General features: G+C 46.5%; 1 protein-coding gene across 2 annotated transcripts in view; it reads left to right on the forward strand.

The window, feature by feature from the left end:
- The window catches only part of cibar1 (CBY1 interacting BAR domain containing 1), a 32,244-nt gene extending 25,227 nt beyond the window's left edge, over positions 1 to 7,017 (forward strand). Inside the window, exons 8-9 of one of the 2 annotated variants that reach the window (XM_031794996.1) lie at positions 4,705 to 4,824; positions 6,226 to 7,017. In XM_031794996.1, coding sequence (XP_031650856.1) covers positions 4,705 to 4,824; positions 6,226 to 6,336 — 231 coding nt within the window. In that variant the 3' untranslated portion in view covers positions 6,337 to 7,017. The remainder of the gene's footprint in view (positions 1 to 4,704; positions 4,825 to 6,225) is intronic. The other variant, XM_031794997.1, reaches the window with a different exon arrangement.
- Positions 7,018 to 13,745: the final 6,728 nt, after the last annotated feature.

Consider the following 13,745-nt stretch of genomic DNA (forward strand, 5'->3'; position numbering starts at 1 on the left):
AGCCTGATCCTAGATCAGCACTACTCTGAGACGTGTTGTGGATCCTAATGAATCAGATTACATGGACAGTGGGAGCCTGATCCTAGATCAGCACTACTCTGAGACGTGTTGTGGATCCTAATGAATCAGATTACATGGACAGTGGGAGCCTGATCCTAGATCAGCACTACTCTGAGACGCGTTGTGGATCCTAATGAATCAGATTACATGGACAGTGGGAGCCTGATCCTAGATCAGCACTACTCTGAGACGCGTTGTGAATCCTAATGAATCAGATTACATGGACAGTGGGGGCCTGATCCTAGATCAGCACTACTCTGAGACGCGTTGTGGATCCTAATGAATCATATTACATGGACAGTGGGAGCCTGATCCTAGATCAGCACTACTCTGAGACAGGTTGTGGATCCTAATGAATCAGATTACATGGACAGTGGGGGCCTGATCCTAGATCAGCACTACTCTGAGACGCGTTGTGGATAGTACTGTTGTTAATCGATGGCTTTGAGCTGTTTGACTGACACCCAAGCCAACAACTACTATGTTTTATCTATCTAATACAGTAGTTGTCATGAAAGCATTTTCATTCTGCAGCAGATAGCTATTTTTCCCACTCTCCTTTTTGTTTGTTCTTTAAACTCGTCTGCCATTCACATCATCCGTTCATATCAAATGAAACTGGTACCCTGGATAACCTGTTTGAGTGACTCACCTTGTGAGCAATGGGAGATTGATTCATTCTGTAAGCACAAATGACAACAAGCTTCTAGCTAGACCTGATCAAGGGTTTTGACCTAAATGACTCCCTATCCCCTATATAGTGCACTATCTTTACATATGGCTCTGGTCAAAAGTGGTGCACTAAATAGGGAATAGGTTGCCATTTGGGATGCTACCAAGGACTTAGTGGAATGGAATGCATTCTCCACACTCTCCCCTGATGAGTCCTTAATTAACACACTTAGTGGTTTCTGGGGACATACTTTTAACTGGTTGGTTGGTTTTATACTGAGGTGTAATTAGATTGTCAGTTTGATTACTGGGCTCCTTGCTTGCACAATATTTTCTCATTTGTGTCCATAGTGTTTATTTTCTTCTAATTGTTTGAATAGCTACAGATCCTGAAGGAAGGGTAGAGGATGATGTGTTGCTATTGAAGAAAGTTTGTATCATCAATGACATAAGGCCCATTGTTTGGCTTAGCAACGACCACGAAGGGTAAAGAACGTTTCGTAACGTTATGAACCTGTTTTCCTCCGTACAATTTCCATACCCATTGACTTGCATTGTTTGGCTTAGCAACGACCACGAAGGGTAAAGAACGTTTCGTAACGTTATGAACCTGTTTTCCTCCGTACAATTTCCATACCCATTGACTTGCATTGTTTGGCTTAGCAACGACCACGAAGGGTAAAGAACGTTTCGTAACGTTATGAACCTGTTTTCCTCCGTACAATTTCCATACCCATTGACTTGCATGTGTTTTGAAATTAACATGCTGCTTATCTGGCTCTATAATATATCCTTTACTACAGCACTACTAATATCCAACTTTGACTTGAAGAATGTCTCTTCTGTACTCTAAATATGTATCTAGCTAACTGCCTATTGCTTGCTAGTTGGATGGGCAGCTAGCTAGCCAGTTTAGAATTGCATCGCTAGTTAGCTAGCATTTCAGAGCAACAAACAATGCAAAAAAGTATAATCTATGCAGGCTAAATGAAGCTAGTTTGAAACCTAAGCATACTTCCAAAGTTGTGTCAAAATGGCTTAAGGACAACAAAGTCAAGGTATTGGAGTGGCCATCACAAAGCCCTGACCTCAGTCCCATAGAAAATGTGTGGGCAGAACTAAAAAAAGCGTGTGCGAGCAAGGAGGCCTACAAATCTGGCTCAGTTACTCCAGCTCTGTCAGGAGGGGCCAAAATTCACCAAAATTATTGCGGGAAACTTGTGGAAGGCTACCCGAAACGTTTGACCCAAGTTGAACAATTGAAAGGCAATGCTACCAAATACTAATTGAGTGTATGTAAACTTCTGACTCTCTCTCTGGGAATGTGATGAAAGAAATAAAAGCTGAAAGAAATCATTCTCTCTTCTATTATTCTGACATTTCACATTCTTAAATAAAGTGGTGATCCTAACTGACCTAAAACAGGGAATGTTTACTCAGATTAAATGTCAGGAATTATGAAAAACTGACTTCAAATGTATTTGGCTACGGTAAACTTCCAACTTCACCTGTTTTCCATTCTACTGTATTTTAGTCGATTCCATGCCGACATTGCACAATCTAATAATGTTATAATATATATATTATAATAATATTTCTTAATTCCATTCTTTTACTTTTAGATGTGTGTGTACAATTGTGAATCATTTTTAGATACTACTGCGCTGTTATGTTCTACTGCACTGTTGGAGCACCAGCATTTAGTTAGATACTACTGCGCTGTTAGGTTCTACTGCACTGTTGGAGCACCAGCATTTAGTTAGATACTACTGCGCTGTTAGGTTCTACTGCACTGTTGGAGCACCAGCATTTAGTTAGATACTACTGCACTGTTGGGTTCTACTGCACTGTTGGAGCACCAGCATTTAGTTAGATACTACTGCGCTGTTAGGTTCTACTGCACTGTTGGAGCACCAGCATTTAGTTAGATACTACTGCGCTGTTAGGTTCTACTGCACTGTTGGAGCACCAGCATTTAGTTAGATACTACTGCGCTGTTAGGTTCTACTGCACTGTTGGAGCACCAGCATTTAGTTAGATACTACTGCACTGTTGGATACTGGTGGAGCTAAAAACACCAGCATTTAGTTAGATACTACTGCACTGTTGGATACTGGTGGAGCTAGAAACACCAGCATTTAGTTAGATACTACTGCATTGTTGGATACTGGTGGAGCTAGAAACACCAGCATTTAGTTAGATACTACTGCACTGTTGGATACTGGTGGAGCTAGAAACACCAGCATTTAGTTAGATACTACTGCATTGTTGGAGCTAGGCACACCAGCATTTAGTTAGATACTACTGCACTGTTGGAGCTAGGAACACAAGCATTTAGTTAGATACAACTGCACTGATGGAGCTAGGAACATACGCATTTAGTTAGATACTACTGCACTGTTGGAGCTAGGAACATAAGCATTTAGTTAGATATTACGGCACTGTTGGAGCTAGAAACACAAGCATTTAGTTAGATACTACTGCACTGTTGGAGCTAGAAACACCAGCATTTAGTTAGATACTACTGCATTGTTGGAGCTAGGAACACAAGCATTTAGTTAGATACTACTGCACTGTTGGAGCTAGGCACACCAGCATTTAGTTAGATACTACTGCATTGTTGGATACTACTGTACTGTTGGAGTTAGGAACACCAGCATTTAGTTAGATACTACTGCATTGTTGGATACTACTGTACTGTTGGAGTTAGGAACACCAGCATTTAGTTAGATACTACTGCATTGTTGGATACTACTGTACTGTTGGAGTTAGGAACACCAGCATTTAGTTAGATACTACTGCATTGTTGGATACTACTGTACTGTTGGAGCTAGGCACACCAGCATTTAGTTAGATACTACTGCATTGTTGGATACTACTGTACTGTTGGAGTTAGGAACACCAGCATTTAGTTAGATACTACTGCACTGTTGGAGTTAGGAACACCAGCATTTAGTTAGATACTACTGCACTGTTGGAGCTAGGCACACCAGCATTTAGTTAGATACTACTGCATTGTTGGATACTACTGTACTGTTGGAGTTAGGAACACCAGCATTTAGTTAGATACTACTGCATTGTTGGATACTACTGTACTGTTGGAGTTAGGAACACCAGCATTTAGTTAGATACTACTGCATTGTTGGATACTACTGTACTGTTGGAGCTAGGCACACCAGCATTTAGTTAGATACTACTGCATTGTTGGATACTGCTGTACTGTTGGAGCTAGGAACACCAGCATTTAGTTAGATACTATTGCATTGTTGGAGCACCAGCATTTAGTTAGATATTACTGCACTGTTGGATACTACTGTACTGTTGGAGCTAGAAACACCAGCATTTAGTTAGATACTACTGTACTGTTGGAGCTAGAAACACCAGCATTTAATTTTACCTTTATTTAACTAGGCAAGTCAGTTAAGAACAAATTCTTATTTTCAATGACGGCCTAGGAACAGTGGGTTAACTGCCTGTTCTGGGGCAGAACGACAGATTTGTACCTTGTCAGCTCAGGGGTTTGAACTTGCAACCTTCCAGTTACTAGTCCAACGCTCTAACCACTAGGCTACCCTGCCACCACTGCATTGTTGGAGCTAGAAACACAAGCATTTTGCTACACCCCCAATAACATTAGCTAAAAATGAATATGTGACCAATAAAATCTTATTTTATTTGTCAACACTTCTTACAAAAACAAGTAGTGATGAAGGGTAACACTGCATGTCTGTCCAGTGTAATAGGACTTTTATCCAGGGTAATGTCTAGGATTCTGCACATTATTGTTCCATTCTTCATACTCATTTATAATTGGCTATCAAAGGCAGAACACATTTGTTTACATTCTGGAAATGTCCATTGTTTTACACCCAATTGTCAGTTCAAGAGGCCAGCAGAAGCACCATTTTTTTTTTGGGGGGGGGGGGTTTCTCAATGGAAGAGTATAGCCAGCCCTCCGTCCTGTTTTGGCAGGTATTCAGGAGCTTGCTGCACCCCCCTGACTACCAGTCTCGCTTAGAAATAGTGCGTGCTAATTCCAAAACATCACTCAATCTGACTGCGTCTACCCTGAGTAAAACGGGGACCTTACAGGTAAGATACTGGTGCCTAAAACCAACTTACTCTCTTCAGGTTCTGAACCTTTGACCTTTGTCTTCTTCTGTGGCCAGACATCTACTGTTGGTGCCCGATAACTGTGGTGTAATTCAACCACTTGTTTTGATTGATGGGAGTCTTGATGCTTCCAACATGGTTTTTGCTCCACGCAGAATCCCCCAGTTTTCCTCGTAGAAAAGCAGAGCGTTCTATGGCCCTTGTTAATATCACTTACTGTACCTTTATCAGTCAGGCTGTATCTGAGCTGTGTATAGCAACATCATCCTTATAATCACAACCTAACTAACCTCTTCACAGGAACACCTAGAGGTAGCCTGTAATCTGATATCGAACAGCCCTGGTCTCCGGGGGCTGGCCTAGCCCTGGTCTCCGGGGGCTGGCCTAGCCCTGGTCTCCGGGGGCTGGCCTAGCCCTGGTCTCGCCTAGCCCTGGTCTCGCCTAGCCCTGGTCTCCGGGGTCTCGCCTAGCCCTGGTCTCCGGGGGCTGGCCTAGCCCTGGTCTCCGGGGGCTGGCCTAGCCCTGGTCTCGCCTAGCCCTGGTCTCCGGGGGCTAGCCTAGCCCTGGTCTCCGGGGGCTGGCCTAGCCCTGGTCTCGTCTAGCCCTGGTCTCCGGGGCTAGCCTAGCCCTGGTCTTGCCTAGCCCTGGTCTCCGGGGCTAGCCTATCCCTGACTCCGGGGGCTAGCCCATCCCTGACTCCGGGGGCTAGCCCAGCCCTGGTCTCCGGGGGCTAGCCCTGGTCTCCGGGGGCTAGCCCAGCCCTGGTCTCCGGGGGCTAGCCCAGCCCTGGTCTCGCCTAGCACTGGTCTCCGGGGGCTAGCCCAGCCCTGGTCTCCGGGGGCTAGCCCAGCCCTGGTCTCGGGGGCTAGCGCAGCCCTGGTCTCGCCTAGCCCTGGTCTCCGTGGGCTAGCCTAGCCCTGGTCTCCGGGCCTAGCCATGGTCTCCGGGGGCTAGCCTTGGTCTCCGGGGGCTAGCCTAGCCCTGGTCCCCGGGGCTAGCCCTGGTCTCGCCTAACCCTGGTCTCCGGGGCTAGCCCTGGTCTCGGGGGCTAGCCTAGCCCTAGTCTCGGGGGCTAGCCTAGCCCTGGTCTTGGGGGCTAGCCTAGCCCTGGTCTCAGGGGCTAGCCTAGCCCTAGTCTCGGACGCTAGCCTAGCCCTGGTCTCGGATACTGGTTGTGTGCTTGCCAACTCCAAATATGGCTTGGCAATGAGTAACAAGGAGTTGGCATGATAGCAGAAACAGACTCATACAAAGTTGCATTGCATTGAATAATGTACTTTACAGCACAGTCACAGAATAAATGGTTTTAGAATGGTAACAAGTTGTAGTGATCATCTTTTTAGTCAGTCTATTTACTGAATGATTGCCCGTTTTCTATAGCAATCACTGACCCCGAGCAGACAGAGGAGAGAGGAGGAGGAGGGAGATGACGAAGATGTGGATGATGAAGAGGAAGATGATGATCTTGAAGAAGTCACAGATGATGAATGAATTGGATATCTGTTTTGATTAGTATCTTTTCATTTGCGATGGGAGGAGGTTTTCTAGAAAATTGTGTGTTCTTTATGGCCATGAAATGATGTCCTAAACAGGGGCCATAGGGGGCCCATAGGGCTCTGGTCAAAAGTAAGTGCACTATATAGGGAATAGAGTGCCACTTGTGGACACAGGATAATATTCACGTGAATTGTTTTTAACCCAGCAGTTGAACATGGTCGTTATTATTTCCAATTGTGGAGCTGAAATAATTGCTATGTTATTTGTTTATCTATTTCATTGACCAAAGGGATGGTGGGATATCAATGTCTTTGTCATGTGGCAGTATTAATGTCTAATTGTATTTGTATATAACAAAGTGCCAAATCTGTATTTGTTTTGTGTGACAATGTTGCCTCTATTGTATAAACTTTCCAGAATAGAAAAACTGTTGTTTTTATGGAATAAACTCTTGCCAGTGGACTCAACAATGGAATTTATAAATGGTTCAGAATCTTCAATGTCTTGTTTTTGCCATGTAGACTTATTGGCACCATGTGTTGAATGATACACAGTCACAATGGTGGTAACAGGAGGGTTTAATTGAAACTGACTCACACTGGTCATAATGATGATGATGGTGGATTAGAAATGGTCATGCCAATGCAGTGATATTAAATAACCCTCTACATACTGTTCAGTGTTTTACTGTCTGTTTAGTAACCACTAAACTAGCCTGGTCCCAGGTCTGTGTGTGCTGTCTGTTTAGTAAGCACTAAACTAGCCTGGTCCCAGGTCTGTGTGTGCTGTCTGTTTAGTAACCACTAAACTAGCCTGGTCCCAGGTCTGTGTGTGCTGTCTGTTTAGTAAGCACTAAACTAGCCTGGTCCCAGGTCTGTGTGTGCTGTCTGTTTAGTAAGCACTAAACTAGCCTGGTCCCAGGTCTGTGTGTGCTGTCTGTTTAGTAAGCACTAAACTAGCCTGGTCCCAGGTCTGTGTGTGCTGTCTGTTTAGTAAGCACTAAACTAGCCTGGTCCCAGGTCTGTGTGTGCTGTCTGTTTAGTAAGCACTAAACTAGCCTGGTCCCAGGTCTGTTTGTGCTTTCTGGAGCCTGCTCCACTCCTAGGGTGTCATGGATACCAGTGTGCTGCTGTGAACTACATGACAAAATGAGTAGTGGATATGATCCAATGACATCCTCCGGTGGTGAAGGACAACCCAGGGGTGGGGAGGTGAGTCAGAAGCAGGGATAAGGGGCCCTCGCTGACCCCTTGGAAAGCGAGGTCTGTCTATTTGTATTTTTTAGGGATCCCCATTAGCTGTTGCCAAGCGACTCTTGCTGGGGTCAAAACACACCAAAGCAACCATATTACATATGAAACAAGAGATGAACGATGTTTTACCTGAATGACCTAAAGATAAAACAGTACATCATATGACATCTCTACACCACCACACCACCACAACATGTTCAGTATCACCATGTGTGTGTCTCTTCACAGACCCCGTTGTTCCATTAGGAGTCTTTTTATCTGTTTTTTAAACCTGATTCTATTGATGCATCAGTTACTTGATGTGGAATAGAGTTCCATGTAGTCATGGCTCTATGTAGTACTGTGGAATAGAGTTCCATGTAGTCATGTCTCTATGTAGTACTGTGGAATAGAGTTCCATGTAGTCATGGCTCTATGTAGTACTGTGGAATAGAGTTCCATGTAGTCATGGCTCTATGTAGTACTGTGGAATAGAGTTCCATGTAGTCATGGCTCTATGTAGTACTGTGGAATAGAGTTCCATGTAGTCATGGCTCTATGTAGTACTGTGGAATAGAGTTCCATGTAGTCATGGCTCTATGTAGTACTGTGGAATAGAGTTCCATGTAGTCATGGCTCTATGTAGTACTGTGGAATAGAGTTACATGTAGTCATGGCTCTATGTAGTACTGTGGAATAGAGTTCCATGTGGTCATGGCTCTATGTAGTACTGTGGAATAGAGTTCCATGGAGTCAGGGCTCTATGTAGTACTGTGGAATAGAGTTCCATGTAGTCATGGCTCTATGTAGTACTGTGGAATAGAGTTCCATGTAGTCATGGCTCTATGTAGTACTGTGGAATAGAGTTCCATGTAGTCATGGCTCTATGTAGTACTGTGGAATAGAGTTCCATGTAGTCATGGCTCTATGTAGTACTGTGGAATAGAGTTCCATGTAGTCATGGCTCTATGTAGTACTGTGGAATAGAGTTCCATGTAGTCATGGCTCTATGTAGTACTGTGGAATAGAGTTCCATGTAGTCATGGCTCTATGTAGTACTGTGGAATAGAGTTCCATGTAGTCATGGCTCTATGTAGTACTGTGGAATAGAGTTCCATGTGGTCATGGCTCTATGTAGTACTGTGGAATAGAGTTCCATGTAGTCATGGCTCTATGTAGTACTGTGGAATAGAGTTCCATGTAGTCATGGCTCTATGTAGTTCTGTGGAATAGAGTTCCATGTAGTCATGGCTCTATGTAGTTCTGTGGAATAGAGTTCCATGTAGTCATGGCTCTATGTAGTACTGTGGAATAGAGTTCCATGTAGTCATGGCTCTATGTAGTTCTGTGAAATAGAGTTCCATGTAGTCATGGCTCTATGTAGTACTGTGGAATAGAGTTCCATGTAGTCATGGCTCTATGTAGTACTGTGGAATAGAGTTCCATGTAGTCATGGCTCTATGTAGTACTGTGGAATAGAGTTCCATGTAGTCATGGCTCTATGTAGTTCTGTGAAATAGAGTTCCATGTAGTCATGGCTCTATGTAGTACCGTGGAATAGAGTTCCATGTACTCATGGCTCTATGTAGTACTGTGGAATATATGGAGGGGGTATGGAGGAAGTACATTTCTCCTCCATATCTCCTCTGTACCTCCTCCATATATCCTCCATACCTCCTTGTCCATATCTCCTCCTCCATTTCTCCTCTGTACCTCCTCCATAACTCCTCCTCCATTTATCCTCTGTACCTCCTCCTCCATATCCCCTCCATATATCCTCCTCCGTACCTCCTCCTCCGTACCTCCTCCATATCTCCTCCTCATCTCCTCCATACCTGCTCCTCCTCATCTCCTCCATATCTCCTCCTCCATATCTCCCCCTCCATATCTTCTCCGTACCTCCTCCATATCTCCTCCGTACCTCCTCCTTCGTACCTCCTCCATATCTTCTCCTCCATATCTTCTCCCTCCATATCTCCTCCTCCATATCTTCTCCTCCATATCTTCTCCGTACCTCCTCCTCCATACCTCCTCCATATCTTCTCCATATCTCCTCCGTACCTCCTCCATATCTTCTCCTCCATATCTCCTCCGTACCTCCTCCTCCGTACCTCCTCCATATCTCCTCTGTATCTCCTCCTCCATATCTCCTCTGTACCTCCTCCTCCATTTCTCCTCCTCTGTACCACCTCCTCCATTTCTCCTCTGTACCTCCTCCTCCATATCCCCTCCATACCTCCTCCTCCATATCTTCTCCATACCTCCTCCTCTGTACCTCTTCCTCACCTCCTCCTCCATATCTCCTCCTCCATATCCCCTCCATACCTCCTCCTCCATATCTTCTCCATACCTCCTCCTCTGTACCTCTTCCTCACCTCCTCCTCCATATCTTCTCCATATCTCCTCCTCCATATATCTTCCATACCTCCTCCTCCATATCTTCTCGGTACCCTCCTCCTCCATATCTCCTCCGGACCTCCTCCATATCTCCTCCTCCTTATCTTCTCCCTATCTCCTCCTCCATTTCTACTCTGTACCTCCTCCTCCATGTCCCCTCCTCCTCCATACCACCTCTTCCATATATTCTCCATATCTTCTCCTCCATATCTCCTCCGTACCTCCTTCTCCATATCTCGTCCTCCATATCTCCTCCATATCTCGTCCTCCATATCTCCTCCATATCTCCTCCTCCATATCTCCTCCGTACCTCCTTCTCCATATCTCGTCCTCCATATCTCCTCCATATCTCCTCCTCCATATCTCCTCCTCCATATCTTCTCCATATCTCCTCCATACCTCCTCCTCCATATCTCCTCCTCTGTACCACCTCCTCCATTTCTCCTCTGTACCTCCTCCTCCATATCTCATCCGTACCTCCTCCTCCATACCTCCTCCTCCATATCTCCTCCATACCTCCTCCTCCATATCTCCTCCATACCTCCTCCTCCATATCTCCTCCATACCTCCTCCTCCATATCTTCTCCATACCTCCTCCTCTGTACCTCCTCCTCCGTATCTCCTCCGTACCTCCTCTTCCGTACTTCCTCCTCCATATCTCCTCCTGCATATCTTCTCCATATATCCTCCTCCATATCTTCTCCATACCTCCTCCTCCATATCTCCTCCGTACCTCCTCCTCCACATCTCCTCCGTACCTCCTCCTCCATACCTCCTCCTCCATATCTCCTCCGTACCTCCTCCTCCATACCTCCTCCTCCATATCTCCTCCATACCTCCTCCTCCATATCTTCTCCATATCTCCTCCGTACCTCCTCCATATCTTCTCCATATCTCCTCCGTACCTCCTCCATATCTTCTCCTCCATATCTCCTCTGTACCTCCTCCTCCGTACCTCCTCCATATCTCTTCCTCCATATCTCCTCTGTACCTCCTCCTCCATTTCTCCTCTGTACCTCCTCCTCCATATCCCCTCCATACCTCCTCCTCCATATCTCCTCCTCTGTACCTCCTCCATTTCTCCTCTGTACCTCCTCCTCTATATCCCCTCCATACCTCCTCCTCCATATCTTCTCCATACCTCCTCCTCTGTACCTCCTCCATATCTTCTCCATACCTCCTCCTCCATATCTCCTCCTCCATATCTCTTCCATACCTCCTCCTCTGTACTTCCTCCTCCATATCTCCTCCTTCATATCTCCTCCGTACCTCCTCCATATCTTCTCCGTACCTCCTCCGTACCTCCTCCATATCTTCTCCATATCTCCTCCGTACCTCCTCCATATCTTCTCCTCCATATCTCCGTACCTCCTCCTCCGTACCTCCTCCATATCTCTTCCTCCATATCTCCTCTGTACCTCCTCCTCCATTTCTCCTCTGTACCTCCTCCTCCATATCCCCTCCATACCTCCTCCTCCATATCCCCTCCATACCTCCTCCTCCATATCTCCTCCTCTGTACCTCCTCCATTTCTCCTCTGTACCTCCTCCTCTATATCCCCTCCATACCTCCTCCTCCATATCTTCTCCATACCTCCTCCTCTGTACCTCCTCCATATCTTCTCCATACCTCCTCCTCCATATCTCCTCCTCCATATTTCTTCCATACCTCCTCCTCCGTACTTCCTCCTCCATATCTCCTCCTTCATATCTCCTCCGTACCTCCTCCATATCTTCTCCGTACCTCCTCCATATCTTCTCCGTACCTCCTCCTCCATATCCCCTCCATTCCTCCTCCTCCATTTCTCCTCTGTACCTCCTCCTCCATATCCCCTCCATACCTCCTCCTCCATATCTCCTCCATTTCTCCTCTGTACCTCTTCCTCCATATCCCCTCCATACCTCCTCCTCCATATCTTCTCCATACCTCCTCCTCTGTACCTCCTCCTTTTCTCCTCTGTACCTCCTCCATATCCCCTCCATACCTCCTCCTCCATATCTTCTCCATACCTCCTCCTCTGTACCTTCTCCATATCTCCTCCTCCATACCTCCTCCTCCATATCTCCTCCTCCATATCTCTTCCATACCTCCTCCTCCGTACTTCCTCCTCCATATCTCCTCCTTCATATCTCCTCCGTACCTCCTCCATATCTTCTCAGTACCTCCTCCATATCTTCTCCGTACCTCCTCCTCCATATCTCCTCCTCTGTACCTCCTCCATTTCTCCTCTGTACCTCCTCCTCCATATCCCCTCCATACCTCCTCCATATCCCCTCCATACCTCCTCCTCCATATCTCCTCCTCTGTACCTCCTCCATTTCTCCTCTGTACCTCCTCCTCCATATCCCCTCCATACCTCCTCCTCCATATCTTCTCCATACCTCCTCTGTACCTCCTCCTCACCTCCTCCTCCATATCTTCTCCATATCTCCTCCTCCATACCTCCTCCTCCATATCTCTTCCATACCTCCTCCTCCATATCTTCTCGGTACCTCCTCCTCCATATCTCCTCCGTCCCTCCTCCTCCTTATCTCGTCCTCCATATCTCCTCCATATCTCCTCCTCCATATCTCCTCCGTACCTCCTTCTCCATATCTCGTCCTCCATATCTCCTCCATATCTCCTCCTCCATATCTCCTCCATATCTTCTCCATATCTCCTCCTCCATACCTCCTCCTCCATATCTCCTCCTCTGTACCACCTCCTCCATTTCTCCTCTGTACCTCCTCCTCCATATCTCATCCGTACCTCCTCCTCCATATCCCCTCCATACCTCCTCCTCCATATCTCCTCCTCTGTACCTCCTCCATTTCTCCTCTGTACCTCCTCCTCCATATCCCCTCCATACCTCCTCCTCCATATCTTCTCCATACCTCCTCCTCTGTACCTCCTCCTCACCTCCTCCATATCTTCTCCATATCTCCTCCTCCATACCTCCTCCTCCATATCTCTTCCATACCTCCTCCTCCATATCTCCTCCTCTGTACCTCCTCCATTTCTCCTCTGTACCTCCTCCTCCATATCCCCTCCATACCTCCTCCTCCATATCTTCTCCATATCTCCTCCGTACCTCCTCCGTACCTCCTCCATATCTTCTCCTCCATATCTCCTCTGTACCTCCTCCTCCGTACCTCCTCCATATCTCTTCCTCCATATCTCCTCTGTACCTCCTCCTCCATTTCTCCTCTGTACCTCCTCCTCCATATCCCCTCCATACCTCCTCCTCCATATCTCCTCCTCTGTACCTCCTCCATTTCTCCTCTGTACCTCCTCCTCTATATCCCCTCCATACCTCCTCCTCCATATCTTCTCCATACCTCCTCCTCTGTACCTCCTCCATATCTTCTCCATACCTCCTCCTCCATATCTCCTCCTCCATATCTCTTCCATACCTCCTCCTCTGTACTTCCTCCTTCATATCTCCTCCGTACCTCCTCCATATCTTCTCCGTACCTCCTCCGTACCTCCTCCATATCTTCTCCATATCTCCTCCGTACCTCCTCCATATCTTCTCCTCCATATCTCCGTACCTCCTCCTCTGTACCTCCTCCATATCTCTTCCTCCATATCTCCTCTGTACCTCCTCCTCCATTTCTCCTCTGTACCTCCTCCTCCATATCCCCTCCATACCTCCTCCTCCATATCCCCTCCATACCTCCTCCTCCATATCTCCTCCTCTGTACCTCCTCCATTTCTCCTCTGTACCTCCTCCTCTATATCCCCTCCATACCTCCTCCTCCATATCTTCTCCATACCTCCTCCTCTGTACCTCCT

Source organism: Oncorhynchus kisutch, linkage group LG17 (genome assembly GCF_002021735.2).
Source record: "Oncorhynchus kisutch isolate 150728-3 linkage group LG17, Okis_V2, whole genome shotgun sequence".
In the NCBI taxonomy this organism is placed as follows: Eukaryota; Metazoa; Chordata; class Actinopteri; order Salmoniformes; family Salmonidae; genus Oncorhynchus; species Oncorhynchus kisutch.